The sequence below is a fragment of the Delphinus delphis genome, chromosome X (genome assembly GCF_949987515.2).
Source record: "Delphinus delphis chromosome X, mDelDel1.2, whole genome shotgun sequence".
NCBI classification, from domain to species: Eukaryota; Metazoa; Chordata; class Mammalia; order Artiodactyla; family Delphinidae; genus Delphinus; species Delphinus delphis.
In genome coordinates, this window is record NC_082704.1 from 109,776,186 (window position 1) to 109,801,542 (window position 25,357).

The 25,357-nt window shown below is 42.3% G+C and overlaps 1 protein-coding gene across 10 annotated transcripts in view; it reads left to right on the plus strand.

The window, feature by feature from the left end:
* Positions 1 to 25,357, plus strand: part of SH3KBP1 (SH3 domain containing kinase binding protein 1) — a 344,807-nt gene that overhangs the window by 175,856 nt on the left and 143,594 nt on the right. For 4 of the 10 annotated variants that reach the window (XM_060002844.1, XM_060002847.1, XM_060002846.1 and 1 more), the window contains exons 4-7: positions 4,049 to 4,152; positions 16,345 to 16,474; positions 17,064 to 17,123; positions 24,669 to 24,743. In XM_060002844.1, the coding sequence (XP_059858827.1) occupies positions 4,049 to 4,152; positions 16,345 to 16,474; positions 17,064 to 17,123; positions 24,669 to 24,743 (369 nt within the window). The remainder of the gene's footprint in view (positions 1 to 4,048; positions 4,153 to 16,344; positions 16,475 to 17,063; positions 17,124 to 24,668; positions 24,744 to 25,357) is intronic. The other 6 variants (XM_060002845.1, XM_060002849.1, XM_060002853.1 and 3 more) reach the window with 2 other exon arrangements.

A 25,357-nucleotide genomic window follows, 5' to 3' on the forward strand; every position in this document is an offset into this window, starting at 1 on the left:
TTCCTCCCCATCCAGCCAGCTTTATTTCATTAAAATATGGGCCCCAGTTGCCAGCAGCTGTAAGGAAACGCTCCTGATTTGTGGTTTGTCACTTCCTGGTTTCACAACTTAACCATGTCCCATGTTAGCCCAGCTAGTCCCTTCTGTAGTCTCAAGACTCATAGCCGAGGATTCTTCTTAAGAACAGTCAGACAGGGGAGGCAGTCTCTGGAGTTGCATCTCCTGACTTGAAATCCCTGACGCTTCTAGCACTTTCTAGCTGTAAGACCTCTGGTAAAATACTCAGTCTCTTTGTGCCTCCTCCGTCTCCTTGTCTTAAGGGAGGGTCCAAGATCTACCCTTGACGTTCAATGTGAGAATTAAATGCACTAATACATATAAAGTCCTTAGTAGTCTCTGGCACACAGTAGGTGCTCAGTAAATGTTAGCTGTTACTATTTTATTAAACAAAGCTGGTCATGAATGGAAGGTGGTTATGAGATCTAATGAGGGAGTTGAGGGTGCCTGCCTTGTCACCTGTGTTTGCCTGTGTTCCTCTTTATGAATGCATGTTCATGCATGTGTATTTTGTGGCCGTCATACAATATGGCAGTAGAGAGACGTGTCAAGTATGCCTTATGAAGTCTGCCTCAGTCATACTTTTTTTTGGTAAGCCATGTGCATGTGCCCATATACATTTGCTTGTATGTCCATAAAATTCGTGTCCGTTACTTCTTTCAGTTATGTGTAAGGAGTTAAGTGGTCCTGCCTAAAAAACACACACAGTGGCAAACAGAAAAAAGCCCGATGAAATGTATTAAAACTTGAGTTCATGTGGACGGGGCTCTGGGCGTGAGGGTGGTAGCTTAAACGAAAGGATTCTGAACCACAGCCTTGGGCAAGTCATGCATTTTTTTCCTGCAGTTTATACCAGCTACTGAAAGGAGATGACATTGTTGTCTACATACCTCTTCAAGGAAGGTCAAGACCAACTAGTAAACATCAGTGAAATACCAAGAAAGGAAAAAATGGCAAATGACATCCTTAAATTCCCTTAAATTTAAGATGGACAGAAGCCACTGAAATGCAGTGTCTCCTAACATCAAATATCCCCCCCGAACTGGGTCTTACATTGGGTGGAACTGGCAAACAAGATTGAAACAGTAATTTGCAGAAGTGGAGGACTGGAAAGCAGCAGTGCAGGAGTTTGGAAGTTATCTGTAATGTGAAAGCCGTGGAGAAGCCCTAAGGCTGTGTTATGCAGTGTTGTGGGAAGCAGCTAAGTACAGATTGCAGAGAACTTGGGATGAGGTGTGAACTAAATTGGTTCATCCAGCATTGGAGTGAGAGCTCTGAACTCAGGCCAATGACATACTGCCACTTACTAGCTTGGTGACCTCGGGTAAGTCACTGAGCCCTACTTGCCTCATTTGTAAAATGTTTGCTCATTCTGGCTCTTTTCTTTTTAACTCATGTGCTTGGCAAGATAAGTTAGGGTGATGGGTATCAGGTGTGCTTTAGAAAAGATCACAAACTATCCCAGTGTCGGAGGGAATAATTGTTTCAGCTTGGGATCATGTCAGGTGACCTTTTCCACCAGTGACCTCTGGATACCTCCCTGTCGGGCTCACTTTTCTTGGTCTTGTACGTTGACAGTGTGCTTTATAGGTCTTTGTGCCACCAGTTGAATAACCTTAGAGGTAGTTAAGAAATACTGACTTGTTTGTGCCCCGGTCCAGGAAGATCCCACATGCCGCGGAGTGGCTGGGCCCGTGAGCCATGGCCGCTGAGCCTGTGCGTCCGGAGCCTGTGCTCCGCAACGGGAGAGGCCACAACAGTGAGAGGCCCGCGTACCGCAAAAAAAATAATAATAATAATAAAATAAAAGGGGAGATACTGACTAGCCTGGCAGAGAGAGATTAGTAAGTGTGCTGTTCTTTCTGATTCCAGACAGGGCGTTATAGAATTCTGATGGAAAGATTTGGTTCGAGAGAAATATTATTCTGTTCTAGGTCCTGACTCTGCTGGGTTAGTCTTTTCTCGAAGGATATATCACCTCTCCTTCACCCTTTGTGTACTGTTGGGTTAGATACTACTTTTTACAGAGGGTTCTGTGAAGATACGAACTTACATTTAACTAAGTTTTATGACTTCAGCTAACAGTAGATCTTTAGATGTTATTTTTAAGTCACTTTGGTCAGGACTTTGGTGACCTCTGTGGTTATGAGTGTCGAGTTTCAGACATTTGTCATGTTTACTTGTTTCGTGTTCAGATTGTATCTGCAGAGTTTGTTTTGAACGTAACATATAACAAGTAAAGCTCTTAAAGATTTATACAGCTTCATCTTAAGAGGTGTGTATGAGGGCAGGGGAGTCACAGGGGGTGGGAGACAGGTGTGGAGATCACCTCGTCATCGAGGCTTTCTTGGCTAGAATGAGCAATCTGTATCCTTTATGATAGAGGGCTTGATTTCCCTTCCTTTGTGTTGGAAGCCAGGGAATAGCGGTGGAGTTCTTTACCCTGGAGACCGTTCTTCCTGACTTCCCGCCTGGGAAGAGCTATTTGGGGTGAGCCCTCTGTCCCTGGAAGAGCCCTGGGCTGCCCTACTCTGCCCGCTGCCGTTAGCGCCTGGGAACTGGCCTGAGAGCTCTGCATTTGTTCTCATCGAGACCAGCCAGCTCGTGATTTCGCACAAAGAGGTAGAGCGTATTCACGTTGTCACCAAAGATGTGATTAGACGAGATATTGATTCTGAACTTCTGCCCTCTTCCCTCTGTTCAACTCTGTTCTTTCTTAGTGAGGTTCAGGCAGAAAAAAGATGGAACAGAGAGAACTAGGCCACTGGCTTTTGATAAATATTGATCAGTGAGCACGTCAGATGTAGCAAAGGCCTGCCCCTTTGTATGATGTCACCCTGCATGGGGGTCTCAGTGTGGCCTGTGATCACTCCTGCGGGGACTTGCTTTCTCAGGGAAAGGTTAGAAAAGGAAAAGAATCCCTGTGGGCAGCATCCAAAAATAATGTAAGCATTTCTAAATGCGTTTCCTTGAAGTCGTTGATCCCTTTGGTTTTCAAGGCCATGCGGTGGCAGGAAGGGATGAGGTGAAGTGGTCAGCCTTGAATGACAGACTTCTGAGCACCGCTCGTCTCGGTTCCTCTGTCTTATCCACCTCTTCCCAGCTTTGGCCTCCACTGCCGTCTGTCTGTCTCTGCCCCGCCGCTCCCCGAGCCCCGTCACACGCACACCATATGCGTGTTCTTTCCGCCCGTAGTGCATGTCTGTGGCGTGGACAGTTGCATCTGTACTTGAACTGCTCTAAGCCAGGACCTCCCTGTTGGGCCACACTGGGTGAGTGAGATGCTGTGACCTTGAGGGTCCTTCAGTCAAGTGAAGTGTGGCCCTGGTTTTTATCTTGATGTGCCTGGGTTGGTTCTGTGTAAGCAGCCAGCGATCCTGTTAATGGATCCCCTGGGACAGAGGGAAGAGGACAAAAGTGGATTTGCGGAACTCCTGTGGGACATTTGAAATGGTACCAAGAGGAGGCTGAAATGTAAATCAGCCCTTGCTTATCAGCCTGAGTTCCAGCATGTTAAAAGGGTGATGATTAGTAAGAAGAAGGCCAGGATACTTTATCTTTTCCTTTGCACGTTTGGGAAAAATTTCCTCTGCCCTGCTAGCATTAGAAGCAGACCATTCTTTTTCCTCTACCATATCACATCAGCTTTCATTAAAAGTCACCAGCAGCAAATACAAAGCCCTATCCACGGAAAACCGTTTAAGGCAACACTGTGCCCCAGCGCTTCAGGGGTGGGGTTTTGCCTTCTGCACAATGGATCGGTTTCTCATATCCATGCCTTTCGGACCCAGCAGCTTTTAAAAGACCAAGAAGCATTGCTCTGCTTTCTCCTGCCTCTCTCAGAGACCAGAGCTGCCATGCCTCTAGCCATGTCCCAGAGAGCATATGTGAAGCAAGTCAGCTTAATTTGCCTGCATGCCTAGGACGCCTCTCTTTAAAATCTAATTTTGAGACAAGAGCTGTGTCTGAATATTTTGCTTTTCCCATGCAGGCGAGCGACGGAGGCGCCGGTGCCAGGTGGCGTTCAGCTACCTGCCCCAGAACGATGATGAGCTTGAGCTGAAAGTTGGCGACATCATAGAGGTGGTAGGAGAGGTACGTGTGCCAGGCGGGTGGGCGCGGTGGGCTCACATGGGCTGTCAGAACCCACCCCTGGCTGGTTGGCCTTGCTGTGGGGGGCGTTAGAACTCAAGAGACCTTGGACATCACCTGGTTGAGTCTCTTCCAGAGGAAATTCCTCCAGAGAGGCCTGCCACCCAGCAGGGAAGGAAAAAGAAGTGGCATTTATTGAAGACCTAGTATGTGACAGGAGTGACGAGGTTCTTTACGCATGGGCCCATTGACTCATCGTAACCACTTTATTTTGTAGAAAAAGAAAGAGGCTCAAGAGACCCTAGAAGAGGCAGGGCTGAGGGTTGAAGCCAGGTCCACCTGGCTAGAGGCCCTTGTTCTTTCCACTGCACTACATAACCTTGTTCCTGTGTGGTCCTGGCTGCTCAGAGCCAGCCCTGCTGGTGAAGTGTCCCACCAGACACTGGCACGGGCTTTTCAGGCTCCACTCCCTCAGGCCTGGGGGATCCTGGGCTTCGAACTTAGCATCTGATCATTCATTCTGATTCGACACATGTATCTGTATATAGAAGTACAGTTTTCCAATTGCTTTGGTTTCCTGAATACCATTCAACCTTACAGAAACCCACGATTCCCCCCCCCCCCCGCCCCGCAAAAAAGGGAAGCCAGAAGTCAAGGAGGAGGTTAAGGGTTAAATGAACTATGATGTGGGTAGAAGTGGCAGGGCTGATGCTGGCAGCCAGGTTTCTTGACTCTCATATAAACATGAAGTGAGCATGCATCAAAGCTTTACGTAACTCACTAATGAGGGCACCTGCAAGATTCTTGGTAAGGCTGGCTCAAAGAGAACGGCGAAAGAGCAAAGTATTCATAATGACTGAAAGAGAAAAAAACTTGATTAAGATTGCTAAGTTAGATGCACAACTACACAGCGTCCTGCAGGGCAGTGAAACTGTAACCTCTGAGGTTATCTTTTCTAGGGGATGAATCTCTTGCATCTCTGCTGGTCAAAGTTTATTTTCATGGTTATCTGACAAGACTCATTTGTTTTGCTTTTGGTTTTCTACTGGTTAACATCTACACTAACAGAGTTGTAAACTATCTCATAAATAGTAAATAGTGTGTCAAGCAGATACCTGTCCCTAGAGGATCAGTTAATGGGGCTCCCAGCGTGATACTGGGAGGACATGCAGTGGCCCCTTTTGCCTATTTCCCAGCTTTGGATAATTTGTATTAGTATGTCATTCATTCACCATTTTTTTATTCCTGGTGCCAAGCAGGGCACATAGGAGACATTTGTTGAAAGCTGAATGAGTTAAAAATGAATGCACAGCAGAGTAGAACATTTGTGCCAATGGTGGAAGGGCACAGTTCATGAGACTGACACCATGGAAGAAATTCCAGAGGAAAAAATAAACAGTTGTGACTAAAAATAAAAGAGAGTTAAAATTTTGGTATGATTTGAAGAAAGTTTAGCTAAACAAAGAGGACAACAAACAGGAAAAAAATTTGCAATAAATTAAGATGAAAAGTTATTATATATGTTACATATGAAAATATTTTAGAAAGCTACTATAATAATGATAAAGTATAGATAGATCTGCTATAAACACACATCCCACAAGGGGAAATAAAAATCTTAACCATGAGAAAATGTTCTGCCCTGCTATTAATTAATCAAATTAAGACAATAATGGGTACCTCCTTTTGAAAATCCTAAAACAGATTTAGTGGTAAGACTTGGCAATGCTTAGAAGAACTGGTGACTTTGTATATCTTTATGATCCTTGTATGAAGCTACTTAACAAGCACATCAATAGCTATAAAAATCTGAATTAATACCCTTTGACTCCGTAATCTTACTCCTAGGAATTTATCCATGGAAATGGTCAACAGAAAAAAATATGTGAAACATGTTAATTGCAGCAATGCTTGTGATAATGAAAAGTCATCAAGAAAGGGAATAGTTGTGTGAATTAAGTCATATTATCCAGCTAGAAGACGTGAAGCCATTAATATGGTAAAGAGGCCTTTAAATCTGTACTTATTACAATACTGTGCGTTGTAATTATGTTACATTCCACTAACCTGAGAGCTTTTCAACAGTAGGGATCTGGTTTTTATCTATCTTTATATTCATAGTACCTGGAATAGTGCCTGAAACCTAACATATACTTTAATAAATGCTTATTGAATAAGTAAATGAATAAATGGAAGTATGAAAAGTTTTTTTTCCAAAATAAATGAATATATCAGCCACAGATTTGCATACAGTAGGATACAGTCATCTGAAATCTATCTTTGTGCATGTGATCAAAAATGGAAAGGGACCCAGAATTGAAAATGGTTCTGTCATAGAGATGATTTTTCCTTTAATGTTGTAATAATATTTTAAGAAATACAAATTAAGGTGAGGAAAATTATTAATAAATTTCTGGGAAATAGTGCCCATTCTCAACTGCCTGTTGGCTCCAGGGAAACCGAACGAGGGTCGCTAAAGGAGAGGAATGATTGCAGGGCTGTTATTCTCCTTGCTTGGGAGAAGAGCTTCACCACCATCTACGGTCCCCGCCTCCTTTCCATCCCTGCCAGCTCTGTGCCAGGCTTCATTTGGGCTTGCTTCAAGCAGGAAAAAGGAAAATTAACTGTGTAGCCTATGCTATTTGAGTAAAACAAAACATAAAGGTTTACCTTTTAATCCATATTTTTTAAATTATATCATCAAAAATTAATTTCCCTGTTGTTGAAATTTACTTGTCATATTGCAGATCCTGGGCCACTGTCACTGTATAATATAAAATCTGCCCTTCTCTCTTATAATGGGTGTTATATAAATGCCAAACGAAAATCCCAAATAAACAAAAACCCTTAAACCACAGGAGCAGGTTGAGATAAGACCATAGTAATAGCTTTGCAATACTATAGAATCAATCTATTGGTCAATAAAAATATAACGTATTGTATTGTGTAGGTGTGTGTATATATTTTTATTGATTAATTAATAGATAAATTCTGCAGTATTCCAAAGCTATACACACACAAATGCCCATACTCCCTCCCACCCCAAGAGACAATTCCTAGGAAGGTTTTGAATGTATGGACCGGTTTTTTAGAACAGTTGAATGAAGTAGAGAATCCTAAAAAATGATACACATATATCTTAACATGTAATCTTAGCTTAAAATATAAAAATGTGTATTTGTCTGCCATTTGTCAACACAGCCTCGTAGAGCCAGGGCATCTCCCTTAACTATGGGTTTGCTGGTTTGAGTTCTATCCTCTCTGCATCCGTGATGCATCCTCTGCTATTCCCACTGGTTTCTTTAAAGTGGATTGAGGACAACATAAGTGAAACAATCAGGGTTAATAATTCTTCTAAAATTCTACACTCCCTCACCCCTAATCTCTTTTAGTTGTCTTTTTCTACACCTGTTTTGGCACCGTTTTTTTTAAACCTTCAAATTATTATCCTATTCCTTCTCACCACTAGCTTTTTCTCTTCAAACCTACATATTTTGTACTCTTTAACCAAATGGTGTGCTAGCAGGACGAGCAATGGACGGAAACAGGTTTGGGTGCACACGGCCCTGACCCTTGGTAGGGTGAACAGCCCTTCTGGCAGAAGTTAGCAGCTCAGCTTGGATGGGTCTCTGCAGCGTGGCTAGAGGAGAAATGGAGAGTGTGGGGCGGTCCAGGGATGAGTGGGGTGAGCAAAGTGAAGGTCGCTCAGGAAGCGCTCACCACACTTCTGCCTCCTGGCTGGTCTGCAGGGAGAAAAAAAAAGTCACTGTGCACTTAATGGGACAGGGCTGCCAATCCAGAAGGAAAGCTAACAGGCTAAATCCCCAGTAGGCATTTTTAAGGAAATCATTGTAAATACACACTTGTGACATTTTTGTCCAGCGTGGGGAGGATTGATCAATGCAGGCGAAGTTCTAATGATAAGAACAGAGATGGCACATGGACAGGGTTACGAGGAGAAGTGGCATTTGAGGGCCGCTGAAGTTTTGAAACTGGCTTGCTGGCCTATTTTTGGGGTTTGGTTTTTGTTTTAAAGTGCTTTGAAACCTCTTCGTTTTCCTATCTATGTTGTCTAGAGCCTGGGAAAGGCGCTGCATTTCCTCTTGTGCTAGATGAGCTTGGTCTCATCCAGTCTCTCCTCGTGGTGGCCCAAGGGGTGTTCAGAGATTCTGGCTGTTATTTGTTCTTTGTGGTTAGTTTTTGAGGTATTTCCCAGTGGTCCCCAGTCAGGCTGGCTAGATACTGAAGGCTTCACTTTCTGACTTAGAGCTTAACTTGGCCTTGTCGTTTGCAAAGAAAGGTCACTTGCATTTCCTAGAAACTTAGGCATCTTACTTCTTGTGCCATGGAGAGAGATTTGGTTCTCTCAGCAGGAGTTAAAGAGGCCCTTGAAATTCTTCAGAACTTTTAACTCAATCAGACAACCTCTGTGTGTGTGGACAGGCAATTTATCCTCATTTCATTTTTGGTGTCAGAACTCTGAGAACTCGCATGTGCAAAAGGAGGCCTTTTTGTTTTGTGCTTGCCCAAAACTTGACGGGGAAGTCAAGTTCCTTTAAAAGCTGATTAATTAATAGGTGATCAAAGCATACCTGAATTCTTACCCATTAAGGCACCCTTTGCTTTAGAAGGGTTTGTATCCTTTTTCAAAAAAAGATAACATTAATGTAAGATTTTTTAAATTGTAATTTGATAATCTAAAGAGCCCAGGCTGCTCTACAATTATTTTTCCAAATAACTTTGGGGTGTACATCTCTGATTCCCTAATGCACAGAGATGGTAGAACGTTCATATTAAGGAGGGGGAAGCCACGTTTAGAAGCAACGATGATTAGATTAGAATCATTGGCATACAAAACAGGCGATAACCACATAAAAGTAACATCTTTGCAAGTTTAAATGTATTTATAATAGATTGGCATAGCTATGGGAATTATCAAATATTTGAGTGCTTACTTGGTAAGAGAAACTGTGCTTATAGAGATCCAAAGATTTATTGAACAGAACTCTGCTTTGAAACATGCTTGGTATAGTCGGGGAGGGTAAGATATACTCAACTAAGAAGGTGACTAATAACCCGAGATACTGTTAGAGTGGCAAATAATGGCGTTGACAAATGAGAGAGGAATTTGAAAACAAAGGTACTCAGTGAGAGGGAAGAAGATGCTTCCTAGAATAGGTGACATTTCAACTGGACATGTGGAAGGTGAGGAGTATTTGGATTCATTCAGCAAGCACAGCTGTATTGTGTAAGGCGCTGGGCTAGTCCCGAGGAAGGAGGGCAGGACGTTAGTACAGCTTTGCTCTGAGGTTGGGGATGACCTGTGAAGCTTCGGGCGCAGGTGTGGAGTACAGGAAGCAGGAGCTGGCAGATGCAATCAGATGGGGTGGAGGGAAAAATGACACTGCTGCCCACACTGAACTTTTATTTTTTAACATCTTTATTGGAGTATAATTGCTTTGCAATGTTGTGTTAGTTTCTGCTGTATAACGAAGTGAATCAGCTATACATATACATATATCCCCATATCCCCTCCCTCTTGCATCTCCATCCCACCCTCCCTATCCCACCCCTCTACGTGGTCACAAAGCCCTGAGCTGATCTCCCTGTGCTATGCAGCAGCTTCCCACTAGCATCTGTTTTACATTTGGTCGTGTATATATGTTAATGTTACTCTCTCACTTCATCCCAGTTTCCCCTTCCCCCTCCCCGTGTCCTCAAGTCCATTCTCTACGTCTGCACACTGAACTTTTAAAGGAACACCCCCTTCAAAGTTTCCTTACGTGTGGCTGTTCTAAGGTGAACGCGTCCCCATAGACAATTCACTCACCAGGGAATAGTTACAGGATAAAGCTTCAGGATCTTGATTCATCAGAAAGGTTATCTTTCTGGCTTGATTTATTATTTGCTCATATTTTCAAGCTGGAATGGTAGTAAGGGTAGCCTAGAGTCATTAGGAATCTGGGGACCTGTAGACTAGCCCATAGGTGTATTGAAGGACAGGACTTTCAAGCATTGCTGAAGAATGTCTGTAAGAGCCCTACCAGAAACCCTTGCCACTGTCAGGAAAATCGTGGATGTTGCTCTGTCTCATTGGACAGAGCTTGCTTAGGTCCTAAATAAAATCGTATATATATTTTCTTAAGTCATTTCCCTCTGGATGACCCTACAGATTTCTCTTTTGAGGGACCCCCCTCATGTGGAATAGGCTTATTCTCAAAAGAATAAGGGGAGGGGATAAAAATCAACTTCCTGTGTGTATGGAATGTTCTGGCCCTGCCTGGAAGAGGTAATTAGACAATGAAGGACATAGGAATTGGGGGAAAATATTGGCTCAGGCATTTAGAAGCAAGGTAACACTTGTTTATAGTTGGCATGACTAGCTTTCCATGTCCCCAGATCAACAGGGATGGTTATTTAAACCAATAAAAATAGAAAATAATGTAGGTATTTATGACTTCAGGAAGTGGTTCCCTCAAAAATATTTTCTCCCAGTAATTCCACAAGTAGAAAAGGATGTTTTCTGAAAACAAATTGTATTTTTTTCAGCAATATTCAAAAGGTAAAACTATGTCTTAACACATTTACATGAAGTTCTAAAAGAGGCAAAACCAATCATAGGTGATAGAAATCAGATTAGCGGTTGCTTGGAGGTAGATTGACCGGGGAGGAACACTAGGAAATTTTCTGGAATGATGGAAATGCTCTGTATGCTGGTAGAACTATGAGTTACACGAGTGTATGCATTTGTCAAAACTGTTCGACTTGTACCATTAAGATCTGTACCTTTAAATGAATTATATCTCAATTTTAAAAACTTTAAAAAACTATCTTGATATTTTTCTAGTTTAAAACATTTTCCAAAGTGCTTTCCCCTACCTCTCACAGGTAGGAAAAAGGACTGGTATTGAAATTCTCATTTAACTATTTCTGAATACATTTTTCAAATTGAGAGATAATTAACATATAACATTGTATTCCTTTTAGGTGTACAACAAAATGATTTGATATATGTATACATTGCAAAATGATCACTACAGTGAGTTTAGTTAACATCTATTACCACACATAGTTACAATTTTTTTTCTTGTGATGAAAATGTTTAAGATCTACTCTCCTAGCAACTTTCAAATATACAGTATAGTATTGGTAATTATTTACATTACATCCTCTGGATTTATTTATCTTATAACTGGAAATTTGTTTTGACCCCCTTCACCCATTTTGCTCACCTTCCCCACCCCCTGCTTCTGCCAACCACCAATCTGTTCTCTATATCTATGAGTCTGTGTCTTATGTGTTTGTTTTTGTTTTTTTTTAAGATTCCACATATAAGTGAGATCATACAGTATTTGTCTTTCTCTGTCTGACTTATTTCACTTAGCATAATGCCTTCAAGGAACTAGAAAAAGCATAAACTAAGCCCAAAGTTAGTAGAAGGAAGGAAATAACAAAGATCAGCAGAAATAAATGAAATAGAGACTAAAAAGACAATAGAAAAGATCAGTGAAACCAAGAGCTGGTTTTTTGGAAGGACAAAACAGACAACTCTTTAGCTAGACTCACTCAGAAAAAAAGAGAGAGAGAACTCAAATAAATAAATCAGAAATGAAAGAGGAGAGGTTACAACTGATATCACAGAAATATAGATGATCATAAGGGACTATTACGAACAATTATATGCCAACAAATTGGCCAACCTAGAATAAATGGATACATTCCCAGAAACATAAAACTTACCAAGTATGAATAAATTTTGAGGAAAATTTTAGTGATGTTGAGGTGTGGGCCTCTCCTTAGAGCTTGATTTGTCCATTGTTCTTTTTGGAAAGAATGGTAAAACAGCTCTTGAAACAATGACGCTGACTCCATTTGCCTGTGTGCCTCTCCCTCCCCCATGTTCCCTCCTCCCTCACACCCGCCTCTCCAGTGTGCTTCTGACTGAGGTTTGGGTAACAAAGGGCAATTGGATGTAAAAAGCTATAGCAACCCTTAAATGGATTTTTCTGTCTTGCTGCTTGTACCCTGAAGTAGACTTTAGACTTGATGAATCTTGTTCCTCTTCCTGGTACAGTTGACAGGTAAAACTTCAACAGTGGAAAGTAGGAACTACAGGCATATCTCAGAGATATTGCGGGCTGGGTTCTAGACCACTGAAATAAAGCAAATATTGCCATAAAGTGAGTCACACAGAGTTTTTGGTCTCCTAGTGTGTATAAAAGCTATATTTACACTATCCTGTAGTCTATTAAGTGTGCAATAGCATTATGTCTAAAATAATGTACATATCTTCGCTAAAAATTACTTAATTGCTAAAAAATGCTCACTGTCATCTGAGCTTTCAAGTCATTGTAGTAACATCAAAGATCATTGATCACAGATCAGCGTAACAAATAAAATAATAATGGAAAAGTTTGAAATATTTGAGAATTACCAAAATGTCACACAGAGACACGAAGTGAGCAAATGCTGTTGGGAAAGTGGCGTCGATAGACTTGATGGATGCAGGGCGGCCACACACCTTCCATTTGTTAAAAAAAAAAAAAAAAAAGCAACATCTGTGAGGCACTGTGAAGCAAAGTGCAATAAAATAGGTGTGCCTGTATTCTGGGTAGTTAGGTACCCCAGACAGCAAGGTCATCTTTGTATTCACAGGCATCCTGTTCAGTGCCTTGCAGATGTAGATAATGTTTGTAAGATTGGGTGGAGGTGGAGATGTTGAAATTCACCCAGCCTCTTCCCCAACTTGCAACAGGGCTAAGAACTAGAAACTACTTCCTTGGGCCCTGAACCACTTAGAGGCTGGTGATTGTGAAGACTTAAGAATTGCAGGGCACACAGACACAAACTGTTTAAGTGGTTTTACTGCATCTTTCTTTCTCAAACACTACCATGTAAAGCTGCCGTGCTCCCAGCTCTGGGCTGAAGGTGGGGTTCTCTCCTGGAACACAGCCATGGGCTCCAGAGCTGGCTGGGTTGCTCTCTGAGGAACACAGGGGTTTGTTCTCAACCTAGAGCCAAGGCCTGCAGAAGCCTGTTGATGAGTATGTGTTGGTGGGGAGAAGGTAGGTGTCTGTCCCCTTTAAATGCTTTCCTTGGGAAAGAAATCATAAGCCCTTGGTAACATCCATAATCCTCACTTTATTACAAAGGGATGCATTTCTCTCTTTAAATATAGAAACATAAACATAAGCAACTTGATTTCTAAGCAGGTAGTGTGCAGACTCTGTATGTTCCACTCTTGTAGAAGCTTTTCAAGGATGGGGTCTTTATCTGTTTTGTTCACCAGTGAATCTGTCCCGAAGTCCTAGGGCAGTGCGGAATATGTGCTCATTAAATATTGGTGGAATCGGGAGGGTCACACAGACCTGAGTGTGGTGTTACCTAATTAAGAACAGTGTGCAATATAGTCAGGGTCTCCTGGTCCCTTTTGCTCCTCACAGGAAGGAAAATTCCTTTTGTGGGGGAATCAGGGCTTCATAGGCCCCTATGGAGGATTTCCCCCAATTGATTTCCCTGCCATGCATTCATTCATCCATCCATCCATTCATGAGTGAATGTAATCACTATGGGCTGCAGTGTCATCATCTTTATGCAGGAAGTTGAACTAGAATTTCGCTGAAGAGGGATAGTGTGGGGCTGGGGATCATTTGTCTCATATCACCAGCCTGAATCTTGCAACCAGAGCAGCAGTCTTTAGGAAGAAATAGCACCGAACAGCTCTCTCTGCTACGGGGGACAGACGCCCGCCCGCTCCGTGGTGCCTGTAATGGGAAGTGTACCCCCCAGGCGATGAGCAGTGGTTTGATTGTCTGCCCCTCTGCGCCCCGTGAGGCTAAGGATAGACGTCTGCTGGTTCCCTGTTGGCCATTCCTCTCAGACTGTGCTGTGACAGGGATGCGGGCATGTGGGGACGTGGCGAGGTGAAGACACCCCTGTTTTCCCAGCAGGCAGCCTGCCGATCCCACACATCAGGAGCACTTCCTTCAGGGATCTCGGGCTGGAGCCACTCATTACTGGGAACAGGAGCGTTTTAGATACTGTCAAACTGAATCAAATGGAATCGGCCCAGCCGCCCTGCGCTGTCAGGGATTACGCCAGGGACTGCTCATTTGTGGTGCGAGCCCTTGGTCTTTCCCTCCTGACTTGTGATTTCTGGGAGAAAGAAGGTCATTTTATGGTTCCTTATTCAAGACAAGCACAAAGGACCCCACGCTACAAATCCTGTGACTGTTTATATTCAGGCTTATGGTGCATCTTCCTAACCATTCTAATCCTATAAAAAGCTCCTTGAAAGGATAATACGTAACGGTTGAGTTGACATAGACACATGGAATGATTTCAACAGAAACGTTGTGAAATGCCGTGATTTGGTATTGAATAAGGATAGTCATGCACGGGTGCCATTGTCTGGATTCTTTCCCGAAGATTCTGTGATCACACAGATATGATGGCCACTCTGTGAGTCTGTACCCCCATGAGCTCCCTAAATCGTGCTCTAAAATGCCATTCTGGTTGTCTCCATTCTGAGGCTGTGTCAGCACCTCCTGAATGTCTCTCACACACCCTCCCCTACTTATATCTGGCATTTCTGCTCTTCAAGGCCAACCTTAACTTTGATTCCTTTTTTTCTCCAAGCCTTCCCTTAGCATCCCAGATCTCGGCGAGCTCAACTTTGTGTAACACATTTGGTTTGTGCTAAGGCATGGTGTTTTCTTTTCTATTTACCTTGCATTGCTAGGTTTTGGTCATGCCCACCTTCCACCATCTTTAAACCATGTGTCCTTTCTACCTTGGTAGATTGTCCACTTCTTGAGGGGGAAAAAAAGGGTATGTCCTGTACAGTCCTGTGTCCCTAGCCCCTAGTGTAGAATCATAATACATCTATTTCTAACACTGATCAAGTGTACTAATTATCCCACTGTACAGATGGGAAAGCCAGGGTTGAGTTAGTAGGACATTCGACGAGTCACAAGATACGATTTGAACTGGGCTTTTGACTCTAATTTCCTTTTCATTTTAATTATTTAAGCTTTTAAATTGTATTTGTTGATTTGAAGAAGTAATACATGTACATGGCCAAAAAAAATTCCAAAAAGTTTCTAGGTTTCTTTCTATTATACTACACCATACTGGTAACTAAGTGCTTCCTTGTTCTCAAAATGCCCTGTTATTTTCCTCCGAGAAGCCAGTTCACTATTCTCACTTCTGCTGTTCTGTTAGTGGCTCCATCACAAAGTTTGGGGATGACTTTTTTTTTTTACACTTCCCTCATCTCAGCTAATTGGTTGCTGAAGACCAGCTTATCCCTCACAGATTCTCAAATCCGCATCTGCCTTGTTCATTCTCACCCCTCCCCAGATGCCGCCTTCAACTCCCCCACCCAGATGACTGCAGTCTGGCTGCCCTCCCTACCTCCCTTCATCCCATATCAGTTCATCTCAGGGTAATCTAGAACCTTCAAGAAAGCTACAGGGAGTCCTTCTACCTTCTGGTTGAGTTTTTATTCCACAGATTCTTAACTGTTTTTGTTAGGCTATCAAGTTAGGTTTGGTAATCCGGGAAAGCCATTCTCAGTTTTTAAATAATGGTTTTATATGCATAAAATAAAACACATAAGGTTACAAAAGGAACCATTTATATTAAAGTAGCTATCAAGCTATTTTAAAAACAAATTTTGGTATACTAATCTATGTGCACTTCTTTATTATAAATAATAAATAATTCCTTATTAATACATTAAATAACAGGGTCTCCCAGCAGGTGTGATAACTACCACCACTTAAAGGTAGCAAAGAGTGCAAACGATATCTTGAAATACCCACAGTATCTATGATGTGATGTAAAAATACGATTTGGTTGGTGTCACGTCACAGGTCCTTCTATTACTCTGGTGTGTTACGTATATTCCTAATCAAAGGAAATGCCAAATTTCAGTTGGATGTTAGTGGAAATGAAGTGTTAATTCTTTTCCACTTGCGTTTATGGTCCCTAGGTTAAACCCCACTTCCTGAGTCTGAATCTCGAGACCCTGTGAAGTCTGCTTTCTCATTCCCTGTTAACCTGTAAGCTTTGGGTCCTGCAGCTCTCCCTGTGTGGGCTGTGCACTCGGCACTGTACAGATGGGAGAGAAAACTGGCAAGTACCACATCTAACCTGAACCCTGCCTCTGTTCTTCTGTTCACATCTGTGCAGGTAGAAGAAGGATGGTGGGAAGGTGTTCTCAATGGAAAGACTGGAATGTTTCCTTCCAACTTCATCAAGGAGCTGTCAGGGGAGTCGGACGACCTCGGCATTTCCCAGGATGAGCAGCTCTCCAAGTCAAGTAAGGAAGGAAGTCCTCCCACCATGCAGGACAGGGGTGGGGGCACCCACGGGTGCCGCTCCAGCCTCCCCTTGGTTCCACTGCCTGTGCTAAGCGATTGTGACAGAAGCTCATGAATATTTTCTTGGTTATGCTGCCTTAACCCACCGTGGTTTAGTAGGTTTATCATTGTAAAGGTGTGAGGTGCATACCCTTCCCCCCAGTGCGCAGATGCACACTGTGAACATCTCTGGATAGGTGACTGTCGGCCTTCATAGTCCCCCATGGATGGCCCATGTTGCTGTGCTTCCATATACTTCTAAAATGTCACTCACTGCAAGTTGATAATTATTTTTAAAATGAACCAAATGAGATGGTTAATATTTCTCAGCATCTCTTGAGGAACTTGGAGAAAATGGCACACACCCCCCCCCCCACACACACACCCCACACACAAATCATTGGTGGGAAGAAAGGCAATGTTCAGGACGCGTGTGTGCCAGCTCCCTTGAAAGTCTGCCAAGCCAGCTGAGGGCCCAGCCCCACCTCGGGTGAGCATGCGTGTCCGTCTGTGATGGTGAGAACGAACTCCAGGTCTTTCTCTCTCCAGGGCCTGAAGCTCTCCTCCCTCCAGCTTCTCTGCTGCCTTTTCCAGCTCATGGAGCAAAAGGTCAGGACCGGGAAACTTTGTTCTCCCAGTCGCTAACCCAACTTCCTACGTGGACGTCTGTGTATCTCTTGTGCCGTCTTGAGCCAAGGTCATGGGTGTGAATGTCGTAGAGGCTCGACTGTGTCTTAGCGGTTCGGCACTACCTGGGGCTGCAGACTTTCCTTTCTAACAAGAAGACAGCTCAGTCCTGTCAAAATAATTCTTAAACAGCTTTCTTTTCCATTTGGAAAAATCTGACTTGAGTGGTATTTTCAAGTTAGTTGTGTCTCTTTAACCAGTAGCATGATTGGGCAAATCCCCAATTTGGAGGTAAAGCCATTTCTGGAGTCGTGCTCAGGCCACCTCCCTCACTTGGTGTTCAGTGGCGCTGGCCAATTGGCTCAGTGGTTTCCAAAGTCTGGGGCTCCCCACCCCTGAACCTCATTCCATCCTGGGGTCTGTGATAGGAAAGACAGGAGGTGATTTGGGGGCAGAGGAAGCATCTTGAAGCTCCTGCTGCCTTCTCTGGTATGGGGCAAGGAGGTTCTCTGCTAACGTGGGCCAACTGGTGGGTGTGGCCGGGAGGGGAGAAGGTGTCCTTGACCCCATGATAGTGGGACTTCTATGGCTTCCAACTTGCACATTAGAATTCTAACTGCCATAGTGTCTCCTTTCATACACTGGAGTAGTATTGTACCTGGTAATTGGGTCCCATAATAAGAATACTATATCTTAGGGATATGGTGGATTAAATGGGCTTTCTCGGAGGGAGGACCAGATCGGGTCATTTTACCATTATTTCTGTGGAAGTGTGTTATGAGTTCCAATAGCAATAATGTATATAAACCACCTCACCTATAGAAGACCCTCTATTAAGTGGTCACTTTCATTGTTAATCATGATGAATTCTTGGGACACAGCCAGCTAGTAAGTTGAGGCTGCTTGCACACTGGTTAGTACTATGCTCACTGAAGCGCTGTCTCTGCATTTGGAAATTACTTTGGGATTCCTGTACTCAGGCAGAAAAGGAGATCTGGAGAGGTATTGGACCACACCTTTGGGAGAACCTTGACCTCTTGTTATCCTGCCATGTTAGGTATGCTTTCAGAGCTGGAGCTCAGAGAAGTCATACCTCTTGTGTTTTTGGAACTGTTGAAATAAACTGTCTCCTCTTACTCCAAGTCAATAATGTGGACATTTGACCCTGCTTGACCCCTTAGCTCAAAGCACACAGTGCTGGAATTCCTGGGACAGGAGGTTAGGAGGCGGAGTGGAATGGTCTTCCCAATCACTTCGCCTTCTGTCACATGCTCTGAAGGGGCTGTTTCTCTCATGGAGACTGCTGTCCCCAACGCTCATTCAATTAAAACCTGCCATTTCAGAGCTAGGAGAGCCTAGTAATTCCGGCAGCCATGTTTAGTTACCACAGGAACTGTCCCTTGTCAAGGGGGTTTCTGAGGTCTCTGGAGAGGCATGTTCTCCTAACAAGGATGGATGCTTGTGAAATAAGTACATGGCTTTTGTAATCTTCCTGTATGTGCAATTAAGGAGAAGAGGGCCCATCTATTGATCTTTCTACCTGTCTGTCCATATCCATCCATCCTTCCTGCTTTCCTTCTTTTTTCTATTCTTCATTCATTCAGCTTTTACTTGGCCCCTGTTGTTACTAAGATGCTGTACAAGGTACTGAAGATATACAGAGACAAATCAGATAGGGTCCCTGTCTTCAGTCAGTTCGCACTGTGGAAAGGGGGTGCACAAGTCAGCGACAGTTCAGGAAAGCACCACACGTGCTCTGCTAGCCGGGTATCTGAGGAAAAGTGGGATACACAGGCAGAGAGAGGCCGGTCCCATGGGGATGTAGGGACAGCGGTGGTCACAAAGGGCTTCATAGGAAAGCAGATGTGATTATAATGTCCCTAGGGCTTGCTAAATTGAAATAATCCCCTGAAAGAGAAATACCATCTCTCAGTGTTCTCACAGGCTGTTCAGTAACTGTTTACACTCTGATGGTAAAATATATATAATTAGATCAGATCACATGCAGAAATTATGTATACTGTTAGGATTTGTCTACGAGGAACCTTTGGTTTTAGAGCGAATCTGCTCATTCCCTATCCCCAGAGAATGGTGTTAGTAGTTTCAGTGTACTTTACTTTACAAAAGAAACACGTTTTTGTTTTGAAATAATTATAGGGTCACAGAAAGTTGCCAAAAAACAAAACAAAACCAAAAAAAAAAACCAAACAAACAATGTACAGGGCGGTCCCATGAACCCTTCATGCAGTTTCCCCCAGGGATAACATCTAGTATAACTATAGTAAATGCGTATTTACTTTTATCATAGAACTGAGAAAGACAAATGTAGTTAGTGCACAAAAGATATCTAGGTTTTTACTCTGGTATGAGCCGAACTATAGTTAATAAAGGTCTTTGTTAGACCAGCCCACTTAATACCCTTCATAGATTACAGTTTTCACAGAGGGTGCTTAATTAATACATGGCTATGGGGCTTCCTTGGTGGCGCAGTGGTTAAGAATCCGCCTGCCAATGCAGGGGACACGGGTTCGAGCCCTGATCCCACATGCCGTGGAGAAACTAAGCTTGTGCACCACAACTACTGAGCCTGTGCTCTAGAGCCTGCGAGCCACAACTACACACCCCGCGTGCCACAACTACTGAAGCCCATGTGCCTAGAGCCCGTGCTCTGCAACAAGAGAAGCCACCGCAATGAGAAGCCCGCGCACCACAACGAAGAGTAGTCCCTGCTCGCCGCAACTAGAGAATGCCCACGCGCAGCAACGAAGACCCGCTGCAGTCAAAAATAAATAAATTAAATTAATTAATTAATGTTAAAAAAATACATGGATCTGGGAGTAAGTCAAACTCCTAATGTTTACACCATTTTGGTAATTTTTAGAGATCCTAGTGACATCATATAAAAATCCTCTCAATTTAAATGCTAGTAGACATTGGGGGAGGTTTTTTTTTAAGACAGATAAAATCTATATCCTGGTACATATGAAGAAAACTTTGTGTACAGTGTATCCTCATACATCTCTTTGTTATACACACACACACCTACCTCTGTGCACACACTTCTTTGATATTTGTAGTCTTCACATTGCTACTTCCAGAAGGTTTTTGAGGATACTTATTCATTTGAGTTTTGTTAACCAATGGATGAATGCAATTGAAGAAACATTGCATTTTATTTATAAGGAAGTGTGCCACGACAGCTTGACACATGGTAGGTGTTCAGTAAATGCTTGCTGAATCCTTCTTACTCTGAGGAGGCATTTTTAGCTTTGAATGAAAGGTATAAATTGCTTGAACTTGCTTTTCTTTTACCCTGATGTATTTTTATATGTGGTAGTTGGTTATGAAAATCTCTAAACTTTAGATCTTTGTTCAGGGTAATCTAATCTATCAAGGGAAGAGTTACAGCAGTTCTGTTGGTTGATATGTTGATTTAGACATTTTATCTCAAACAAGAAAATTCATTGTCAGGTAGTGGCAGAAACTTTTTGCTGTATATTTAAATGTGAAAGCATCTTTACCTTTCATAGCATTTATGGAACTTTAAAGGTGCTTTTTCAAAAAGATTTTTGTCAACTTTTTATTATAGAAATTTTCTAACGTACGCAAATCGAGAGAATAGTATGATGAACCCCTGTGTACCTGTTACACAGCTTCAGCAGTTAGCAACCTGTGGCCAATTCATTGTAATTATACCACTACACAATCCTCCCCTATATTATTTTGAAGCAAACCCCAGATATCCTATAATTTCATCCATAAATATTTCAATATGTGTCAATAAAAGAGTATCTTAAATACTGTTATCACTCCGAATTGTAATAATAATAATAATAATTGCAATTCCTCAAAGTAATTACCTATATGGTCAGTGTTCACTTTCCCCTAATAGTCTTCTATTTTTTAATGCAATTTGTTAGTTTGAATCTGCACCCAAAGAAGGTACATACCCTGTGATTGGTTGATATGTCTCAACTCTCTCTGAATCTCTAGATTCTTCTTCCATGTTGCCTTTTTTCGTTGCTACTTTTTGCTGAAGAAACTGAGGTCCTTTGTGCGTTACTTTCCCACAGCCTGCCTTTTGCTGATTTCATCTCTGCTGTGTCGTTTACTCTATATTCCTATAAATTGATAATTGGATCCAGGGCCTTGGTTAAATTCAGGTTTGAGAGAGAGATTTTTTGGGGTGGGGGGACAGAACTGCTTCATAGGTGGTGATGGATAGTCTATCTGGAGGCTCATATGTCTGGCTATCTTTGGTTTTGAATATTAGCAGCCACTGATGATTATCACCCAGATCTATGCACTCATTAGGGCTTGCAAAATGGTACCCAAACAGGGAATTTTTTTAAAAAAGAGTGAAATGGGCTCCCATGTAGCAGATCAATAGTGAAAAAAAATGTTGAGTAAATTAGGTTTTTAAAAAACAAAACATCCAAGGGTTTGCAATAATTGTGCGGGCAGGATCTTACGTTAGGGATGGAAAGGAATTGAGAGCTCATCTAGCCTGGTGTCAGATGAGAACACTAAAGCCCAGTGAGATGAAGTCCTGGGTGTGGCCTCGCTTCTGAGTGATGAAGCCAACATTACATGCAGGCCTTCCTGCATATAATTTGCACATACTTTGGTATTGCTCCCATTACGGCTTGTAGTTTACCCTTTCACGGAGCATCTGACAAATTTCAAATCTGAGTACAGTTTAACTTATTTCTTCTTATGATCACAGATTATGATGAATTAATTACTTTTTCAGTTATAATTTTGCACATGCGAGTATTGACTACATGGTGTGAAATAGAACTAATTACAAATTATATTGATATTATTGCATTGAATTATAATCAGAAAATATCTTGATCTATAAGATTTATTTGGATGTAGAGGCAAAGAAATCCAGATATGACTACTACCCAGTTTCAATTTCATAGATACTTTGCTTCACATTTAAGATACAAATGTGACTTTCCTGTTTCCAACATCTTTTTTATATTATTTAATTTCTTAGATTATAAAATAATTCTTGTAAAACTAAAAAGTATTTCTGTTTTCTTGTTTTAAAGAAAAACATCTTTTAGCTGCAGAAACATTTTAAGCTATTTCCCATAGTTTTCAGAGGGAGAAGGTTTGCATTTTCTTTCTATAACCATTAATAACCATGATATTTAAGTTTGAATTGACTTTATTTTCCTAATTCCTTATGTTTGAATTTTAGGTTCAGATACTTTAGTGACTCGTCAAGTGAAGGCAAAGATGGAGATGGCCTTTTAAAACTTAGGGCAAACCACTCCCATGATATGGAAACATTTTATTTCATTAGCTGTAAGAAATGGATTGCTTGTGCCCCTTGCCTATAAGAGCTAAAGCCAGGCTGGCACCCCCCACCCACGCTTTGGTGTCTCTATACTTTTTAATATTAAATGTTATTTGTTTTGTGTATGAGGTTCTGTTGGCAGTGAAGAGCAATTAGCAAATTGATGAAATAGCGTTTCAGGCAAAATTAGATGCTAGCATAAGCATATGATTTTGTGTTGAAATTTTAAAATGCTTCCCTTTTACAGTGTTTGCTGCCTTCAAGTACTAATATTTAATAGTGACAGTAGAATATTCCTCCCCCCCCCAAAAATAAACAGCACTCATATTCATGGACTTTCCAGTTGCCCATCTCGTCTGTTCTCTAGATGGAACGTGTGTGTCCTCACTCAGCCCCAGCCCAGGCTCCATTTCCAGTCCTCTTGCTGCCAGTGGACGGGGCGGGGGGTGGGTATTTTGCAGAAATGCTTGGCCTTTCAGAGACAGCAGGGCCATGTCTACCTCAGTGATGCTCAGACTTGATCCTGGGGAAGAAGAAAGGGAGGTTCTCTTGTACTTGGAGGAACTTTATTGAAATACTGATTCCTTTTTCTTCCTTTTTTCTGACATGAAAAGGACTGCTGCCATTCAGTTCTGGGGGGCCTTGGCTCACAAAACAGCTGTATTCCTTGGGAGTAATGTTACCTTAGTGATGGAAGTTAGGCAGAATAAAAATTCACCCAAATAAAAACTAGCCACTGTTACGTGCTCCACTTTGCCATCAAAGTCCTCAAGAGCTACAAGTCTAAGGAGAACATGTGAAACACTTGTTTCTTTGGATTATCCTTATGTAGCCAGTGATTTGAATATCTAAGTTTTTGCTTTAACTGGACAGAGCACATCTGTCAAAAAGGGCAGATTTCAAAGCAGTGGTGTACCACCATGTCTGCAGGACACAGAAATTGGCAATACCTGATTCCATTTAATTTGTTGATCTGATCATTTACAATCCCTTTCGTGTTATTAGGAGTGACATGGCCCAGAAGTTTACACGATGGTCCCTAATGGAATTTCCCATTTTCCTGAAGAATGTTTCTAAAAAGTTAGACAAGTTGCTCTCTCTCACTCAGTTCCACTCTCTGTCTCTCTGTAAATGTAGCCTACCTTTTCATCCCTCAGACTTATTATGAGGGAGCTATGTAACTGGCCTCCAGTTCGATATTCAGCTCACAGCCGTAATAGGACCTATTTTTTGCATAACTTAGAGTAATGCATATATTAATTGAGCTTGTCTTTACCAAACCATTTTACCTGCTGATGGTACTCTCTGTAGGGTGTGTGTGTGTGTGTGTGTTCACCCTCAAACTGGGGCAGAGTGTGTGTAGTCTATGTACTTACTCGTGGTTCCAGAGAGATTTGGGCTTTAGCCATGTGTCCAGTCTTATGCTATTGATAACCTCTACTTGTAACAACAAAAAAGAAGATAATTTGCATTTGACACTGGGTGAGTCCTATGTCCTCATGCTTAAGTACAGTCTCATGACTGATATGGCAAAACCTCAATTAAGATGTTTCAGGAAATAGGGTTTTCTGGTGTCTTTGCTGCTAAGCAGAAAACCCCTTACATTGACATGGAAGCCACGATTGGTTTCAAACCTCATTGGTGAAAACCCCCCTCTAGAATACTTATACATTTTCTTGCTTCAAGATACTAAGAACGAAAAATCTTTTAAAAGGGATTTTGTGCCTTGTTTAGACTCTTGGGGTCATGAGTATCAGTTTGTATCATACTGGGCTCTAGGGGTAGAAGATAAAGGCTAATGGACCAAAATCTATAGTATGTTCGGGTCACACTCTCCAAAGAGAAGAATGAGTTAACTAAGGAATCCGATTGATTGGATTTCCTCTGGTTGAGGTTTTCCTACTCTTGAGGTATAATGTTGAAGTGGCTTCCAGGTTTAAATTGGGCATAATCCACATGCCAGGCATTTGCAGAGGTGAGCCCTAATGCCAGTGCTCATTGCCATCATGGTTGCATGGGGACTTTGGGCTCATTCTGTAACATTCTTAAATTCTGCCTAATGGTTTCTAATTAATTTTGTGGATGAAGCTCTTGCAGTGGATTCATTGAAGACAAGTTCAGTTAAAGACTCTCCCTCTTCCTTCTTTTGCCATCATTTGCTCCCCTTCCCTCTCTCTTGTTTTTCTCTCCCCTTCTCTTCTCTCATTCACTGTCAGGAAAGACTACCTTTGAAGGGACAATTCTGTACCGAGCTGCACCGGGAAAGACGGAGGGCCACAGACGCTATTACAGTGAGTGACCTTAACAGCAGGAGGCAATTGTAAAGATAAGATCTGGGTTCTTGTGTTTTTTGATGCAGCTGCACTTTCCTGAGCTGCTCATGCTTCTGCCAAGTGTCTGTGAATTTCTGATCCAAGGACATGGACTTATTTGCCTGCGATAAGTGCCGTCTCCTTGGTGTGTGCTGCGGGAGCATTCCCATCACCAGCCCCTGGCGCTGTCTTGTTTGCTTTGTGCCTCTGTCATGTGTGTGACATGCGTGCATGAACCATGCGTGCAGAGAAAGGATCAGTAACATTGGTCATGGCATATGTGTTTGTACCAGTATCTCTGCGCCTCTGGGGTGGTGTAAGGTGGCTTCCTGTGGAGATGTCAGCCTCTCGTGGTTATTGCTTTTACTGAGTGGGTCATTGGAAACCAATAAGTCATTTCCTCATTGCGGGGTTCAAAGAAGTAAGATTTTGGTAAGAAAAGTCCGTGCCAGAAATGGTATTTTGCTTTGCGCATTCAGCCAATCACCACACGGCAGACTTCTTTTGGCAGGACCAGTGTGTAGCCTTTTGTGCTGTGAAAGAAAGCTGCCAAAAGTTGAGGGGAAGGAGATGAATGAGGTTAATGAATGAAT